General features: G+C 33.6%; 1 protein-coding gene across 3 annotated transcripts; it reads left to right on the top strand.

Moving 5' to 3' along the window:
- The first annotated feature begins 3,245 nt into the window (after positions 1–3,245).
- Positions 3,246–20,013, top strand: LOC138329386 (uncharacterized). Of its 3 annotated transcripts, XM_069276337.1 has the most exons (7): positions 12,868–13,324; positions 14,734–14,794; positions 15,176–15,282; positions 15,854–15,967; positions 16,375–16,489; positions 17,459–17,579; positions 18,940–20,013. In XM_069276337.1, the coding sequence occupies exons 3-7, from the start codon at positions 15,205–15,207 to the stop codon at positions 19,403–19,405; spliced, it is 894 nt and encodes a 297-aa protein (XP_069132438.1). In that variant the 5' UTR covers positions 12,868–13,324; positions 14,734–14,794; positions 15,176–15,204; the 3' UTR covers positions 19,406–20,013. The 3 variants fall into 3 exon arrangements, with proteins under 3 accessions (XP_069132437.1, XP_069132438.1, XP_069132439.1); XM_069276336.1 differs by lacking the exons at positions 12,868–13,324; positions 14,734–14,794 and adding an exon at positions 3,246–3,349; XM_069276338.1 differs by lacking the exon at positions 14,734–14,794.
- The last annotated feature ends 498 nt before the right edge of the window (positions 20,014–20,511 follow it).

Here is a 20,511-nt window from a genome sequence, read left to right as displayed (position 1 = left end):
TACACACTTCCTAATTATAGACTTGAATCTTCAAATATATCTTTTTTCCCGTCTACCGTTCGTTTATGGAACCAGTTACCTATAAACACCAGACATAGCGAGTCATTCTCTAATTTTAAACATGCTATCCAGAACCAAGACGTACCTGTAATACCCGACTTTTTTTATTTTGGAGACCGTAAATTAAACATTATACATACAAACTTAAGAAATCGTTCAAGTTCATTACGTAGCCATTTATTCAGAGCCAATATTGTAACAGATCAAAAATGTCATTGCGGTTTCCCAGTTGAAGATCTTTTTTAATTGTAATTCATATAATGACCAAAGAATCATTCTATTTCGACAGCTAAACTCATTTATTCCACTCTCTGTCAATTTATTACTTTTTGGAAATATGAACTTAAGTAAACAAGAAAATGAATGAATCTTCATGCACACTCAGCAATATATCAAAGATACTCATAGATTTTAACTTCGTCCTTCTATTATTATCAAATATTTCCATATCTGCTTTACTCCCAATATGTTACTGGTTTTGTATTTACACTTAAATTATATTTGTATAACCCTCCGATACTGACGACAAAAGAGAAACGAATATTCAAAGAAAGCCTAGAGTGACCAGGAGAAAGACAAACCGAAGACAGGATGATATGAACATTGAGAAGTCGAAAGTTAAGAAAAGTGGTTTAGAACTTCTGTCGTCTTTATCGGAGGGGTAGATTTTTTAGATTTTAAAATAATAGTATATTACGAGTTGAAACTAACACCTTGTGGAGCATACTGGTTATAAAATAGCTCTCTCTCTCCCCCCACCTCTCTCTTTCTCGTTCTTCCCTCACTCTCTCCCTCTCTCTCTGTCTCAAATACAACTTTATATATTATGTAAATATTCTCTTGTAAATGCCATATTGTCTGTAATTTGAATGTTTTATTATTTTTGGGAACGGGCTTTATATAAGTTGTAAACTTGTGCCCAATCCCATTGCACATTTTGCAATAAAATATGTTTAAATCAAACATTGTAATAAAGTTATCAATAAATAAATCCTCTCATTGTCCAGTTTTGAAGATAATCTCTTATAAAACTCTGATGACTTTTGCTGCTGATGCTACTCGCATTACTATGGCAACCATTATTACCAGGATTGGTTATGAACCAGGGCCATTTAGATTGCCTTTATCTTTAAAGTATTAAATAAATTACAAGCTGAATTTCAATATTCGTGATGAATTTATAGCTTAGTTTTATAGGTCTAAAGGTAATCTTATTTTAATGCTTTTCGTATTTTTTCAAAGGTTCATTGAATATCGGAAACCCTTTTTCGCTCATATGATTCAAGATCAACTACAATATATACGTATACGCCATTTAGGGCTATTGGTTTTATCGGCAAACTCATATCGGGTTGACATTTGATGCTAAAATAATGTTAATTCTAAATAGATAAAACACGACAAATAAACATATTGGTGTGATTAGTCGTTTCACTGGATATTTCCCTTCGAAGATTTTCCCATGGCTTAATATTTTTAATGACATAAACGGCAAAAAGGCGAGAAGAAAGTGAAAGTAAAAAGCATGCCGACGACAGAAACGTAATTGTGGATGCCGGCATGTGTTGATTACACTGGTATTTACGTTATTTGTTATCGGGAAAACGCCATCCTTTGATTTGGCAAAGGATTTGTTCGAGATTGGCATAGTTTCTGTTGTATTAGGTTTTTACTTCCAGCCACGTGTTCCGTCCCACATTGCTTGTGTGTTAGGCAAATGTGTCCAAAAATCAAACTAACGTTTAGCTTACACAGGCGAAAAAGTAAACAAGGTAAATACATGTAACCACAATAACACTGTACATGTATGGAAGGGTTTTTGTTTACAAATATGCATTATTATGATGAATTTCAAACAGTTCTTAACACCGACAAAAGTTAGAATTTTGTTGTTACAAAGTTATTTTTTCATAAATGTCGAGTTTCAACGTTTATGTATGTATTTTAAACAAAGTGAGGAAAATGTTAGAACATTCCGTGCAGTTAATAGCTTGTTTGACAAAATACGTTTCACATCCTCCAAAATGGCGATAGTGTCGTCCAATAGCCCTTAATGATTCTAGGATTAGTGTACACAGACAATGGCAGTCATGAATACTAATGAAGCTAACTATAATGTTTCCGTGGAACATGACACATATAACAGGAAGATGTTGCAATTTGATAGAGGTTTTGTTCTTAACTTCAGTAACGTTAACGCAAATGAGACAATTATGGAGGAAGATCTTAATTAAAACTTCATCAATTAATTCTTCATTCAGTTCTGCAATACATAACATTGATTTACGCATGGTGATGACGATATGATTGCGCTTCCAAAACTGTTGCCACATACTCAAATTACCATACATCATTTTCTGTAGAATAAATTGATCCATTTTTTAATTTGAACGACTAACATATGGTTAGAGCAATGCAGGTGAATCTTAATATGGTACAATATTAAGGTGTGTGCAGTTACAAAGACCAGAACTGATGTTAATAATCAACAGGTGTGATATGTCACAGTGTTTTCTCATACTTCGCACTTTTTTTATTCCTCCTCCCTTTTGTCAGAGGCGTTTGGCATGCCCATGATTACGCATTGGTATCAGATTGTTAGAATGAACACAATGTGTGTCGATTCATGTCTTGAATATAGAGATTAACGGTGGTGAATGTATTGATTAATGAACACAATTTCAACACTTCTAGAGAATAAATGATATTTGAAGCAAACAAGATAAAACTAATATTTTCATACTTCTCTTGCTATATAAGAAGTACCACATGTGGAAGGCTAGTTCCTGTGACTTAGAAATAAAAGATTTGAAAGTCCGGCCAATACATATGTCCTTAATACTAATATAAGCATTAAGGACATGTGTATTGGACGAACTTTCAAATCTTAGACATGTGTATTGGCCGAACTTTCAAATCTTTTATTTCTGAGTCACAGGAACTAACCTGTGATAAGTAATATTATGAATAATCATAACAAAATGTCAGTATACCAAGTGTTAGCAATGAAGTAAAGATAGAAGTATTGAAAATTATAACACTATGTACGTATTGTTATCAGCGTGTATTGAAGATGAAGTGACGATGGGTGTAAGGTAGGACGATCTACAAACTGACCTTGCCAGTGATAAAAGTTACATGTTTTATAAGTCAAGATAGCGTTAAAAGGAGATATTAGGGTACCGTAAGTACACATTAGCCACGTAAAGTTTAAATAAAACACAGTGACGGAGTGGTTTTATTTACGATGACTGGACGCTTGTATGACATTAGGACTCATAGCCGACAGGTAATGGTTGTTGTTTTTCCTCTCTTTTTGATAACGGAAGGATACCTGCTGACTAGACTTGCCATAAACGACCACAGCTTTTAAAGGGATATTTTTGAAATATGTAATTATTGTGTGTCGTTCCATTGTAGCACCACTAGTGAATAGTTGCTGTGTGTCGTTTTGATGACGAGTACGATGTGTAAACAGAATGAGAAGGCGATATTTTAGTACACACAGATGTAAAACGTGTACGAAATGTCGCCGATATGAAAATCGTTACTCGATTTTTATTTAGGCACTGCTGATTATGCAACACTACGCTAATAGACTGTATGAGGACCAACATGACTCGATCTCCCTACACTTTGCCTATTACCTGGTCATATATGAGAGAGTTAATGTACCCCTCGTCTCGAATCAATACTTAAAAGCCCACTACGGCGTAACCAGATGGCTTGTTTTATCTGCTGCTTCAAGAGATTACTTTCCCTGTCTCTACTGTGTAAATTTCCCTTTCAATCACATGGTTCTTCTGTGTGACATGGTCTATTACAGCCGATTTGTTGATCTAGGACTTCGACTTTCTTTCGGATCCAGAAAAGTTCTTCCCTTGGATTCCTATCTTTCCGGTGTTACCAATGCGTTCTCCCGTCTTTCCTATATATCTTAGAGGTATCTTTTGCGAGCACTTAAAAAGTCGGGATTTAAAAAAAAATCAGAAATAAAAGAAAGTCCCACTTATCGTAATACACATACATTATCCAATGCTGATAATCAAGTTAAAGCATTTTTAAGCTCTCTCCTTTACCTATATTCATACCTACCTGACGACGAAAATGATGCATAAAAATACCTTCCGGTTGCCGACGTCATCATTTTTGCGCACCTCACAAAACAACATTTCTACGGTGATTTACAAATATGTTATATCATGTAAAGATATTGTTTTATTCTGTCGGTATTATCCATGAAAAGATAGACTAGATTTATTCTAGTACGAGATAGAATGGAAAATAACCGTGGGTGCTGAAAAGTTTTCATATCCGTTTTTTTACTGTTTTCCTAAATCTTTCTAAAAATAAAATGGTAAAGTTTGAAAATGATTTGTAACTTCTGCTTTTATTTTGAATGTAAGACACTTCGTGGCTCGGACATAAAAAATAATATGATATTGAAAAATATCAATTTCGAGTTATTTTAATGAAATTTGCAAATGACAAAATTAAATCCATTAAAATAAGAAACATCGTACTTAGTAGTGTCCATAAAAAAATTATAATCGATACTATCATCCATTTAACATTTAGTTGACTAAATGCGTTCCTGACAATATTTCCAATATTTCTGTAGTTATTAAGTTGCCAGCAACGTCTTTTATCTTTATTTTTGGGCTGAAAACTACTCCACTGAAATAGCATTAAAAATTGATCTCTAGTCAGTATAACACTGCATTTGTAGGTTAAATAATGACTAGTAGACCGTTTCTCATCATCATTTTGTAATGAGAAGTAATAAAGAACAACCATACTATCCAAAAATATGATGCATCGAAGTTTTTGTACCGATCTCCGATCTTCTTGATGTACTACAATTTATTTATGTGTTTATCCTTAGGCAACCTGTTAACGGCAACGACAGAACTATTGTGGCCATTCCGTAAATCAAAGGTATTCTGTCTTTGTATATTACAGAGTTAGCTCCCTTGCGGATTGGTATTATGATGTCATTATTTTGTGGGTGCAATATACGACGTTTTCTCCGAAAAACATGACGTTACGCTCGCAAAGACATGACGCCACAATCAATACCTACCCGCAAGGACAGATAACTTTGTGACATGCAAATATAGAATGTCCGAAGCCATTCAGAGAATATAACGAGACCACCCGTATTAACATTTTAAAAGTCCGAAACATCCTTGTACACCCTGAGAATTTAACAACTAATACATCTCCTATATTGATTTCTCTATGTAAAAACCCCATAGTCATCTAAAAGTTATATGAATTTAAGGCAAAGCCTCAGAAGAGCGCAGCTACATGTAAAAGATTATAACCTCATAACTCTACATTGTCTATATTTTTCTACGAGATTAACAATAAAATATTTCACTGACATGCAAATACTATCGATAGTTAGAAAGAATTCAAAACAATCCAAATGGAATAGTTCAATATACTTCAATCTTGTTTTTATCAGATGCAGAGAAAACTTGGCAACATACCATGCTATCAAAATACGAGCGAATCTGTGCCGTCATCTTTGGCGTCAGGTTTTGTGACGTCACTGCTGACGGTGCCGTGCGCTTGAGAACATACACAGTATATATTGGACAACTACATTTATTGCGTTGTTCTTGTATATGTGTAAATTAAAACTACTTACAGTAATTTTAAAGCGTATACTGATAACACATTTATTCTAGTACAGAAATTTCAAATCTCGTCGTGCTGATGGAGGCGCGAGACTTTTCCCGCGGGACACAATTTCAAAGTCAAAGGGGTACTGGAGTGTATTGGAATCTATATGCTCAAACACGTGTTATGTTTAGTAGGGCCGCGCAGAGAGCTGCGCTCTTATCAAAATCAGCCAGAAACAAAATCCATTTTGATGACCTTGATGTAGTCATATACATTATATTCACTAATGTTTACACAGTCACAAAATGTTGTAAAACCCGAGGCTTACCGGGGTGATTTTGTGATCCTGAGGGTAGAATATCTCTAACCTCCATATCCACATATATATACAGTATTTTCTCTTTTATTGCAATTAACAATTATGGTATTCCGCCATTTTGGAATGAATTTTTAAAAATGCGACTGCAGTTTAATTATTATATTTCAACGCAAATCACGTTTTTTACATCTTTTATGATAAAACCATTCTAGTTTCTGATGAAAAATGTGTGGGTAGCCATGCAATACATCCTTGAGGCTACATGCGTGTATTGCATGAGATCCGCCAGTATATTACACCTGTAGGTATGAGATAATAATGTGTCTGCACCTGGACCAAGTTTTGTGTACTAGTTCCATGTGGGTTTTTTTTAGTTAAAAACGGTATAACGCTAGTATATTAATTAAAAAGGGGGCCAAAATTAATTCAAAGTAAAATTTAAAAAACTTTTCTATGGAATATACATTCAGCCACTATAGCGCCTTCTTCAGTCCAAAATAACATGGGTTTTTTAGATTCAGGGAACATGCCTTTGTTAATTTGAGTGAGTTGTGATATTCTACAAATAATTTCTCGCCCACAAAGAGTACTGAACAATTAATGATTGTGTATTTTTGTTACCATTTTATGCAACTTAGCAGTCTAAATAGATAACTTATATATCGAAGCGAGTGATTTGATCTCTGTCGACTCAGCCATTGTGTCATTTACGAACTCGCCCCAAAACCATGCCTATAGACAAAGTGATTCCGAGAAAATGGCCTCGTCCTTTGTTGACAAGACTCCTTCGTCCAGTAACAAACGCAACCAGTCCGATAGTAACACGTCCAGCCCGGCTTCTATGCAACCAATCACAAGACAACGAACATTTAAAGTGTACACGGAATGGTTTGGTATATAAGGCTTGATAAATGCGTCTTTGGATAAAATTTAGAATGGAGAAAGTACGAGTTTCATAGCGATTACGGTATTAGAGATAATGCGACTTTTCTCTAAAACACACCTGAAGCCCCAAGCCATTGACCCCGATTCGGGACCCCTGACCTGTGACGTCACGAGGACAACGTTAACGGGACCTACATATGTATATATTCTACTCGCATAAGACAGAGAGGCGATTTTTGGTGTCTGTCATCTAATATAAACTATCTGTTTGTAAATATCAATTTTGAAGACACAAATACCTGTGTTCATGTCCGATACCTATTTAATATTATCCTTAATCACAGATATGAGTTTGAAAAACGCTTGAAAACAGGGATTTATGCCATGCATACATGTATATTGATGTACCTGTCTTACATAAATGAACATCTCAACGCAATTACTGCATAATTTTACACAATAAAATGTTCATAATAATCCACGTACGTTGTATATCTGCGGTGGTTGGAACCACATATATGTTAATATTATATCAAGGATTCTTGATTATGTTATCCAAAGCCCGACTCGGGTCTTTGAATGTCTACTGGTCAAACCCGCTTAACAGATTTCTGACTTTTTTTTTATAAAACCTGCCCATACGATTAAGTTATGATTCCAAACAGAATTTTTTGCATATATGTAAATGCATCTACATCTGAAATCGATCTATTTGTTTTTTGACGAAATATATTCAGCTTACATATGATACAGTACAATCGACGACTTGTTGATATTTCGCTCAAGTTCATTCATTAGTGTCTTTAATTGAAAAATAAATCATGCACGGGTCAGACGAAAACAATGAGACAGAAGATGTCTATGTGACAAGTCTAATCCAAGAAGCAGATATAAATACAGAACAAAAACTGAACTGTCATTCCGAATAGCCAATGTCGTGCTGCGTTAATCTCTATACCTGTATACTGCAGTAACTAAACCGCGTTGTCAACCGAGACTAATGAGGGGGCTAACCAGATTACGTATGAAAGGTGTTTAGTGACCTGTCACGCTTTGTTGATTAGCTCGCGTCAGGTGTCAAAAGTAAGATCACAGGTAAGTTAGCGATGGACCATCATGTAATTGTTGTATTATCCCTGGTTTACAGTAAAATATACCGTTCTAACATAACATACAATTACTAGATGTACAGTATATATTTCAGAAAGACTCATTATACGTTTGTCTTGTTTATGTTCTGGTTACACGTAAATGTATTTTTATAACAAAAACTAGAAAATTATCTACAAATGGCATGTCGAGAAAGAACAATGCAAATATAATGCTCCATGTCAGAATTTTGATATTTCTGATAGTAGATTTCGGATATCTATTTTTTACTCCCCTCCTAATTTATGTCTATGATATCTACGTGTATTGAACTATGAAATACATTTAAAAAAATTCTTTTCGTTATGTTCGTTCTTGAAATCAGAAACATACATACATATATATTTCTGTTGAAATTCATAGGCCTAGAGAAAATTTTTATTTATACAGAAACATATTCAAATGAATAATTATATAACCATCATTTTTCTAATTCGTCCCTTTTTAGATCACATTATGAAAATGGAATATTCTCGAGGTTTGATAATTTAGAAAGTTGTTAAAGCAGAGATAAGATCTCTAGTTAAATGTACCAGAAACATAAATAACGTATACATGTTTCCGCTTATCTACATATGTATTTAGCCTGATTTCAGTTGTAATATTTCCTATTATATATATAATTAAATCGTCAACATAACTGTATACTGTATATATATTTGAAAAATTCTCGTAACCCCATTTCAGGAATACATATATGTCCCCCTTTTTGCTATAACCCCACTACCAAACACCTCACTGCCGTTGTCCTCGTGACGTCACATCCGGTTATTTCTCAAATCAGCGTGAGCGGCCGATTCCCTGATTAGCAGTCGATATACAGGTAAAAATCGAGCACTTCGGAGGGCTGTATCTCGGTACTGAAGCGGCCGATTTTGATGCGGTTTTCAACATTCTTGACAGGAGATCAAACAGAATAACATATCTAAATATTATTTTCCGTTCCGTGTACACTTTAAACCAGTAACATCTACCCCGGGTTCGTCCGACTTCACTCTCCAACTCGGAAAAGGGAAGTAAATTGACATGTCTACTTTAGTCAAATCTACCATGATAAGCCCAGATTTTGCTGAAAGTGTAGCCCCGGCGTTAGCTCCGGCACTGGTTGATGCCCTTAGTCCTCCATTCAAAGAATCCATCAACACTATAGTCCGCGAAGCTTTGGACGAAATGGTAACTCCCCTGCGCCAGACTATAGACACACAAAATAGTAAAATAAACGAGTTGACCCAAGTCAATTTAGAACTTTCAGACAGGTGTTTTCTCTTAGAAGAAACCGAAGGAAACTTGCAAACCTAGTTTGAAGAACTCGAACAATATGGTAGAAGGAACTCCCCAAGGTTCCATAACGTTCCCCTGGAAAGGGCGAAAACCGTTAACACTGATCCCACTATTGTAGAACTGTGCAAAGGCGTCTTGAAAGTGGAAATATCAGAAGATGACATATTCAGGTCGCATATCATAGGGAAACCAAGAGACAACAAATATCAAATCATCTGCCGATTTAAGAATTGTAAAAATAAAAATAAAATCTACATGGCAAAAACAAACCTTAAAGGTAACCCTCAGAAAACGTTTTTAATGAAGACTTATCCTGAGCTAGACTGGCTATCATGAAAGACTTAGCAGTGTCAAAATCGAGGGGTGCCATTCATTCTTTCTGGTCGAATGATGGACGCATATTTATCAAACATAGCCAGGAAGGAAGATCTTTTTGAGATCGCGACAGCAGATGCTGGATGAGATCCCATCCCTCATCACACACGTGGACACTGACTGAGTGTAAACTACGGCTATCACGTGGAATTTGTGCAAAACAATATTACCTATGATTGACCTCATAAAATTGACACAAGTTTATAAAACCATGCACTAATCAAGGAAATTTTAATTTAAAGATGCTCCACCGCCGACAGAGTATAAATAATATTCATCATTTGAACAATAATTGGTGTTTAATCGTGTATATATATGTCTAATTAACACAAGAAATAATATAAAGTAATTTATTTCGCCTTTGATGCATGCGCAGTCAGTACTTCATTCCATATAGGATATAGTGACACGGAATTTTTTCGGGATGCAATTAATTATTTTTCATATTTTTAACTTGAAGTAAAATTAGAAGCTCAAACTTTTCAATGGCGGTAATGGTGTAAAGTAAGTAACTTTTGTAACTGAAGAAAAATACTAAATCGTCTGCTCGTGTTTTTGATAGTGAAAAAGTACAATTTGTCAGCGGTGGAGCATCTTTAATTGCTAATAATGTGCTAAATTAATACAATATTCATGATTGGCAGCCAGTGAGTATGTATTTGGTGCATTTGTACAACATGTAAAAAAGTATATGTAAATTGAAAATTAACTGCCAATACCATACAATAAAGTATACTTAGTTATCAATAATGTGATAACAAGAATATATCGGCAGGTACAACGATTGTTTATGTAAATAAAACAAGCATTGGTATATAAAATGGTTGTATACAATGTATGTCTAAATAGAATATAAGAGCATACAAAAATGTATATAAGAAAACAAGAATATATGCACATATAGTAATAGTATGACTGCATGTGTGTTAATAAGAATATTTAGTTATATATGTTGATAGCATGTAGGCAAATAGAAGTATGTCGGGATGTGAATTGATTGCATATATGTAAACAGTAATATATGGGCATGTAGAATGATTGCATGCATGCAGATAGGAATATATGGGCATATCTGTTGACTACATGTTTGTATAGAAATATATGAGCATATATATTGATTGCATTTATTGAAATAGGAATATATGGGCATATAAAATGGTTGCATGCATGCAGATAGGAATGTACGAAATATAAAAATATGGGCATATATATTTTTACTATTTGAATAACTATTTAATTGAAAATTCTCTTATCTATAGATATCAATCAGTTTTCAGCCAGGCCACTCCACTGTATACTAGCTCATAGAAATTTTTAATCATATTTGTGAAAATTTAGAAAAAAAACATCCAACATGTCTGATTTTTTGTGATATATCAAAGGCCTTTGATAGAGTATGGCATAAGGGGCTGGAAGTGAAACTAATGAGTTATGGTATTTCTGGTATGTTATTAGACTGGTTAGTTGACTATATTACTGACAGACGACAACAGGTTTTCGTAGGAAACAGCTCACTTCTGTAAAGAAAACAAATGCAGGAGTGCCACAAGGCTCAGTCCTCGGTCCCTTACTATTCATCTTATATATTAATGATATAACCGATAATCTTGATTGTATTTCAAAACTATTTGCTGATGATACTTCACTACTATGTTCAGATGAATCTCCTTTTGTCATTGAAAATAAAATTGATAACGATCTTTCTTCTATCCAAACTTGGGCGAATAAATGGTTAGTTTAATTTAATACATCCAAAACTGAAGCTCTGCTGATTTCTAATATTAAATAAGACCATGTTATTGACATCAACTTTAATAACGTAAGTGTAGACTTTGTTGACCAACATAAACACCTCGGTGTATTTATTGATTCAAACTGTAAATGGAGCTACCACATAAATCATATATCTAAACAAGCTTCAAAACTAGTTGGTATCTTAAGAAAATTAAAGTATATTTTAAACCTTAATACCCTGAACAAAATCTATAGAACATTTATACTACCAACTTTAGAGTATTGCTGTGAATTATGGGATGGGTGTAGTGTTGCTGATGCTGACAAATTAGAGAAAATTCGACTAGAAGCTGCTAGGATAGTGACAGGACTACCTTCATATACTAGTAGGCAATCTCTTTATTCTAAAACGGGCTTGGAAACCTTATCTGACCGCAGATCTAGACGAAAAATTAACTTATTTTTCAAAGTACATAATGGACTAACACCCTCTTATCTTTCTTCTCTACTCCCTCCTTTAAATTTTGAAAACACTGGATTCAGACTAAGAGACTCTGAAAATTACACTTTACCCAATAACCGTCTGGAAACAACTAATTTGTCATTCTTTCCATTAACTATAAGGCTCTAGAACAGTTTAGATACTAATATTAGACAGAGAAACAGATTTAGCACTTTTAGAGATACCCTCCGTAAAAACATAATTCATGTCCATCCTATCTATTTTTTCTTGGTGACCGGGAAACTAATATCTTGCACTGCAGACTAAGAAATAAATCAAGTATCCTAAAATATGACCTGTTCAGAGTAAATCTTTCTGACGACCAAAGCAGTGCATGTGGATTTGAATATGAAGACGCATATCATTATTGATTAGTTGTAACTCATATGCTCGGCAACGTATAGAGCTTTACAGAAAAAAACGATTATATTCCACTCAGCCTACAAATCTTGTTGTTCGATGATTCTAACTTAACATATAACGAAAATGAATTCATTATCAATGAAACTCAAAAATACATTCTTGATACAAAATTATTTTAATTTCTCTCTCTTACTCCCTCCCCCCCCCCTCTCTCTCTCTCTCTCTCTCTCTCTCTCTCTCTCTCTCTCTCTCTATCTTTATCTGTCATGGAGTGTGTAAGAAAAAATGAAAATGTACTTTGTATGTTATGTTTAAAACTACTACGTTAATTCTGTGTTTATATTGATTTTGAGTATGAATGAGATTTCGTTTCTGAATAACATTTTAAGTCTGCCATCTTCAAATGTTGATTATGTATATATGTGATATTGTTGGAGAGGGCTTGATATAAGTTGAAATAACTTGTGCCCAATTCTTTTATTTCAATAAAGTATGTTTTAATCTTTATTACTTTGTACCAAGTATAAAGATAGTTTTGATAACGTATAAATATTCAGCAGAATTTAAATGAACAGATGTTGCTGTACATGTAAGAGGTCACATAATGTGTGTACCTGATTAATATAAACCTGATTTCGTTCATATATTCATATTTCAACTTTCAAACTGTCGCGCTGTTGGCGGTGTCTAGTATTGAAATTTATCATGAGAAAATCTTTTAACTTGGTGGATGAGGTTGGGCAGTAGGAAGTCGGGTGTTTTTAGTTTCCAGCGTACTACTAAAATCATTTGCATAGTTTTAGGAGTAAAGATGTCCATGCATCGCATTGACGTTAATTCCCGGCATTCGTCCTATAGGACTTGTAACAAATGATAGACAAATTAAATCGCTTTGAATTAATTATGACGTTTGGAATACATATAAGAGAATAACAACATTCTCGTTATCAGACAGTTTATTGTTATCGAACGACAAATCTGGAGTGGACATTCGAAATACGACGACAGCGTGACAAGAAGTAGTGGTATGGTTCATTTTTCATTATTGGACATATAGGACTACGGAACTATGGGTAGCTACACCCTCCATTCTGGTATGGAGAAGCTGACCCCTCATACAGCCACTGTAGTAGTGCAAGATAACACTATGATAACAGAATCGTTCATATGTTTTGAGACAAGTAAATGGAGGGTTAATTGGGGGTTAATTGAAGTGAATTCCAGAAAACAATTAAATGATGCTAATACGAGTTTTACATGCATCATTGACCATTACGTGTATAATGATAATGTATTCGATTGTTCAGGGAAGGCAGGATGTCATGAAAAGTAACTGAAGTACAATTTTATAGAAATAAATTATTTTATGTCGACTATGTATACATTCAAAGGGCAAATCACCTGTATTTATGTTGTTACTGATGTTTTGAATTTCATTTGTTTGGTATTAATGTTGGAACTTTTGTTTTTTGTATTTTTGCGTTGCTACTGTTGTTTTGTATTTCTGTTGCTACTGTTGTTTTGTATGTCTGTTACTAATTTTTTTATAGTTAATTAAGTTGTTTTGTATTTCTGTTGTTACTGTTGTTTTGTATTTCTGTTGTTACTGTTGTTTTGTTTTTTTGTTGTCACTGTTGTTTTGTATGTCTGTTACTGATTTTTTTATAGATAAGTTGTTTTGTATTTTTGTTGTCACTGTTGTTTTGTATGTCTGTTACTGATTTTTTTCATAGATAAGTTGTTTTGTATTTCTGTTTGAACTTATTTTTTATTTCTATTGTTATTGATGTTTTGATTTCTGCTGTTAATTAATTTTTATTACTGTTGTTTTGTAATTTTGTGTTTAATGTTGTTTTATCTTTCTGTTGGTTTTTATGTTTTGCATTTCCTTTTTGCCTGTTGGATAACACGAAAAACGAAAATCATCTAGGCTATAACTAATCTTAACGAATCCCAAAATTAACTTCAGGATATAAGTAATTGTATGTATAGTATATATGGATGACATAAACGCCACTTTTTGTGATAAACACAAAAGTGCTTTGAGCTGTGAAAACCTGCTTGCTAAATTTTAACATTAGTTATCAATTTACTACATCAAGTTGCGGAAGAATTTGACATTCTATAGGCTTGATAACATTCTTGATTATATTTACTCAACATGCATATCCTTTGTGACATTTGAGTTAAACAAACCTGTGATAATTGTATAATCCTATCCTCTGGTAATTTATTTCAATAACGTAAACGTTTATGAAAGATTTATTGTCCTTTCCATTGCGTAACAGAATCAATATCATAGTCATCCTAATTGCCTAAATGGCACTGACCACGGCTAATTAATCTCACAATAAGCGACATCTGTCAATCATAACTCGTATACCTTAAGTGTATGTATACGTATTTAAGTGCCATATGCTTTCTTGTAAACCAGTAAGGTCCTAGACTCTGTACGGAAAACATCGAATACATTCTGGACACTCCAGAAGTCAAAGGTATCATATTAAATTTCAAAGTTAAACTTCAATTATTATTAAATCACCATTACAACTTGATAAAACATGCGGACATTCCGTATTTTATATATATTGCAGCATTTTGTTTTCCAAATGCTGGATTTGACGCGAAAGCAAATTTTATCACACAGGTTAAAAACGTACTTATATTATCAGAAGATATAGTTTATAGCTAGCTTTGTTAGCAGGTAAAGTCATTTACACACGTGTGCTGGATAAGCGATGCGTTATCACTAACTAAAAGCTTCCTTGAAGTTTAAGAGTTTTTATATCCTGAAATAAAAGAATGTTGATTGATTTCATTGAAATTCCTAAGAAAAAAATCATTGACTGTGGAAAACCATTCTTTATGTGTTGCAGCTGAATTTAAGCAAATAAGAATTTGAAAAATGGCAGTTCAAGTTTTACCAGAAGATCTACCAACATTGGTAGACATATTAAAGAAAGAATTTCCCGACTCACAAAGGGTAAGTAATGCATATCGGAGTTTATGTATTATTATTTGAATTGTTGGGAGAGAAACAAAATTCAAACTAAATTCAATTAATTAAGATCGACACAACACATATCCTGAAGATAATCATGTGTTCCAGAATGAATAATTACACGACTCGTACATTATATTGAAATATTGATATCAATTAAAATCAATTATAAGTATTGATATCACTTACTGATGTTTAATTCTATTGGGTTATAAAAAAAGTGTTTGCAAACTTTTTCGACAATCCGCTATGCAGAATCACAAAGTTTGTAGACTACTTTTTCATACCGCAAGAAAATAATAATAAAAAACCAAACAAACATTCGTGACATCAATGCTTAATATCACTAACTGAATTTATAGGTTATTTGAGGCAAATGTTTTGAAGAGATCTTACAGAATTCCCATGGTTTTGGGGTTTTCTGTTTCCTAAAAAGATTGTCTTTTGCATAAATTTCTTTGTGTATGCATAAATAAAAAATGGATGGTATTTCAAATATCTAATGCAATTATTAAAGTATTCAGTAGAAATATAATCGAAATTAAATTTCAAGGTTTACACGCCGATCTCTTTAATTACTCGTGGATTGACCGGATATGACGTTTATGTAGACAAATGGCCGGAAGTCAGTGCTGTTCTTGTCAAAATAAGCGATGAAGGCATGAATGTAAGTGAAAATTACACTGATTACTGGGTATTAAATTTCTCCATTTTATATTATTATATGATATGATTATTATGGAAGCAAGTAATTATTTACCTCTATTTCAATCTCTAATATTTACATATCAAAGTTTATCATTTTTACGTTATTATATTATACCTGAATTATCATATAAGGAATGGTTCTGTCATTTCAAGCAATGTTAATACCAATGTGAATACTCATTATAGTATTGAACATACCATATAGCTTTTCTCATTTGTTATGATGAGACATAGAACAAATCAGCTTAATTAAAAAGAAAAGACATTACTCAAGCACTTATGGATATGCCTTTTCAGTGACAGGAGTTAATATACTAATTTTAATATTTTCATTGCGTATTTGAATTAATCTCAAATATTTGATAGGATCCAAATCACGAGAAAGTCACGAGTATTTTCACATTTAAAGACGCAGAAGACAATGTACTGAGAAATCTTGTAGAACACAGTGGTATCACGAGTCAATCCATCATCGGCATCCGTGAGTTAATAACTTTTACACCTACACGTAAAGTTCAATGAACATTAAAGGACTGCATTGATATCCCCTAATGAACATTTTATGACTCCATAGAAATTTTGTTTCATAAGGATTTATTTTGTCGTCTCATTATAACGATAATACTTATACTTTACAATTTATCACTTAACACGCGTTTCCACAGCTATAAGACCTACCAGACAGTATTGTTAGTGTCTAAAACATATATGATATTTAATTTCACACAAAGATAAAACTACGGAGAAGCTAGGAAATATGCTGACTTATTTTGTCTTTTCTTTCAATGCCATATCAATTATATTATATTATATTTTCTAAACATAAACATTCCATCCCAATGTATGTTCTTTACGTACACGCTATATTGTATTCCGTCTTTGCATAGTATAGTGTTTGCTCTCTTGCGGGTAGTTATCCATTGTGACGTCAGTATTTTGTGTCGTGTTACCCGAGAAATATGACGTTATGCTCGCAAGCACATGATGCAATAATCAATACCTACCCGTAAGGATAGATAACTCTGTAATATGCAAATACAAAATAAAATGAAATATGCATTTGTACGCCTTTTCTTGGTTTCGAGCTTTGATATCATAGAAATATTAGTGGAAAGCCGATGGAGCAAGAGTGATCATTTATATTCATAGACTCGCAATAACCACGAAAACGTCTACCCAACGACAATTTATTCAGTATTTTGTTTGCAATATTCGTCAAATGTTATGACCAAGTGAGTTTGGAGAATATATAAATGTTGCAGTAAAACATGTTTAAAACGAACACCCTTAGAACAAATTCCTCAGTTTTAAGGTAGTAAGATTTATTCCCCATCAAGGTGTATATAAGATTTCGTTGGTCCCCAGAGGTTCGTTTCAACCGTATTTACTGTATAGTTTATGCATTTATTATATTGCTGTAAGGAACTGTATATTTGATTAATTTACCTAGCGTTTGCGTCAGTGAAGTGCTCTGCCATCACCAAAGACGTCTTGTGTAGGGATGGTGCCTTTGTGGAACATCTATCCCAAGAAGTCCCAGTGTACTGCTGTACGTCCGCCAGTCAATTACCGTAAGTTACGTTGCTTATGAATCGTAGGTTAAGGATGTATTCTTCTGAGGTTTCAGTGCCGTTGAAGTCTCGTTTCAACATAGATAAAAAAGTTATGAGATTTTCAAATAAAAACTATCATTATCTGTAAAGTAGCCAGATGCAAATATTGTAAAAAAAATACTTTTCTATTTTTAGTAGATTTTTTTTATACATGGATTTTAAAAAATGACCCATTTGGCGGCCATTTTGAAATTGTGTCTTTTTCCGCTTTGAATAGAGTCACAGTTTTACCATTTTTTACTGAAATAGTGTTTACTTAAATCATCACTGCGCCAGCATTTTTAGCTGTATCGAGCTAGTTTTTGCTGTAAATCTTTACTAGGTTCGCGGCAGTTAAAGTATTAAGCATTAATGTGTGAAATGATACACTTTTGACATTTTATTTTTACATTTAATGGTATTTTGAGCAATTTTACTTTTTAACAAATATTCAAATGGGGCAAAAAGGAAGCGCACGGACACCCCCCCCCCCCCAGCACGGACCCCCCCCCCCCCCCCCCCCCCCAGTTTTCTGCCTGATTTAGAAAGAACAACCCTTTCCCAATTAATATGCAAAATATTAACAAAGTTTAATACCAGAATGGCTAAAAAAATGGCTGAAAATGGTGCATTTTGTAGCTTAAAATTAAGGGATAGGGTTAGCATATGTTGTTATTCTGATAAAAAATATAAATCTTATTAATCAAAACTGGTATAGTTTTTAAAGAGGACCACTGGGAAACATCCATACATATCAAACACCTTATTAGGAAATTGCCTTATTCTCTTGTGTATGTGGTAGAAACGGCAAAATTCCCATAAAATCCAATGTTTTGTCAACAAGGTATCTTTGAGTGACAATAGCTCAAAAACGAGCACACGGACATATGTTTTTCTTCCATTTTCTTTTATGGTATGAACTCTTATTTCCAAAAATCTAATGAGAAAAAATGTTTTATACAAGAAAATTTTGACTTCTCAGAGGAGTACATCCTTATTAGAACATGGCAAACCAACATTGACATGTCGAGTCAAAGTAAAGATTTTCAGAAGGTTTAATGTGAAAACTATCAATGCGTTCTTGTCGTAATAACGAATAATCAGTTGTTAGAACATTAAATATGAATTGATAGTAGGCAATGTGATGGTTTTCTTGACATAATACTTTAGTGGATAAAATCATTATTCGTGATCTAAAAAATTGTGTTTAATTATATTATTTCAGTTCCAACAAATCAATGAATAACATATAACTCTTCTTATCACTTGTCTTTCACAATTACGTGACAGTATTCATTTTTTAGAATCTATTGGACACGTGTGAAATATAATTTTTCAGCGAACTACCAAAAGGATTTTCTGTTCGATGCCTCCGACCTGAGGACTACGAATCAATTATATCAGGTGTTTGGTATAAAGATTTCGACTATGTTAAAAGTGTCAAACGAGTGTTGGCCCTTGGAGCTCTCAGTGTCGGGATTGAAGACTCGTCTGGTCAATTAGTTGCTTGGACATTACACCACGTGACTGGGTTACTTGGCATGACTTATGTCATACCTGAATACAGGAACAAGAAGTTAGGGAAATACGTAACTGTGGCCCTCACACAGAAAATGATAGCTCAGGATGGCTTTTGTTTGGCTGGGATAGAGGATGGGAACACAGTTTCAGTGAAGTTACACCAGGACATAGGATTTACTAAAATGGACCAGCCTTTTGTTTTTTCGGTTTTTTGTCGAAATGAATCCGACCCTGAATTAAAACACATCAAGGTGACCTCTTCGTCCGATAAAGGGTGGAAATAGTGACAAAGTATCATTGCCATTGATGACTATACAAAACCAAGAAAATGATTCTTAAAATAATAACATTAATAAGGGAAAATGTACTAATACTCATGATTTTTATGAAGAAGATACAGTTCAAAGAAATCATGTTATATGTGTACTTATTTTGTCCAGGAGAAGGCATGAGGCTGGTTGAAAAAATAGGATTATTTAAAAATAAGAAAATGATTTATGAACAATCAAGGTTTCAAATAAAAGAAACCATTGCAATGTATATCAGAAAATGGTTGACTATAATAGTTATCTAAATTGTATCCATTCTCAATAAAAAGAAGTACACTGGTGTTCTTATCATTTTCAAGATAACTCACTGGATCATGGTTAGAATTATTCATATCTAAATAATTTCGAGCGTCAGTCGAACTGTGACACAAACTTGAAAATATTGATTAAATTGCTTAACTTCACATAATTGTTCCAGACGGTACATAACTTACAATTTTTAAAATAGAAACCATCTCTAATTTTTTGAAACCCATATGTTTTGTCAATCCTATTATATACTCTTTGTTACTAAGAGAGAATTAAATAAAAGCACTACCTGTTGTTTGATCTTGTTTTGTTTTTTAAATACAATGGGGAGAAATTGAATTGAGGCGTAAATACAATATTTCGGTAAAAAACCTTATTACAACAAGTCATTATACTCCTCTGGGTAACGGGTTCAAAATTCACCATGGTCCAGGTATTAACCGTTGGTCGGTGATTTCCCTGACACGCTGGCTTTCCTTCACTCCCTAAAGCTGTCTTTACATAGCACTGGCCGTTAATCAAACATTGTTATCGTTAGAAATGAATGCTATACATTCTACTTTCACACAGATATTAACATTAATAAATAAAAAAACCCGAGAATTCCATGCCGCTGTCTCCAAAGTTGCGCGCTTTGATCAATATTTCCGTTTGCTCGGGACTGGCACTCTATAGCCTCAGCAAACAACAAAGGGAATTTATGAGATCATAGGTCTCCTATAACTCCCGTTGGTGTAGTATTATGTAGAACATGTTTCGTAACGTAATTGAGAAATTGTCGCCTGGCGTCTAACAGGAAATGACGAAGTTTG

The sequence above is a fragment of the Argopecten irradians genome, chromosome 8 (assembly GCF_041381155.1).
Source record: "Argopecten irradians isolate NY chromosome 8, Ai_NY, whole genome shotgun sequence".
Lineage (NCBI taxonomy): Eukaryota > Metazoa > Mollusca > Bivalvia > Pectinida > Pectinidae > Argopecten > Argopecten irradians.
This window is presented reverse-complemented; position numbering and strand designations above follow the sequence as displayed.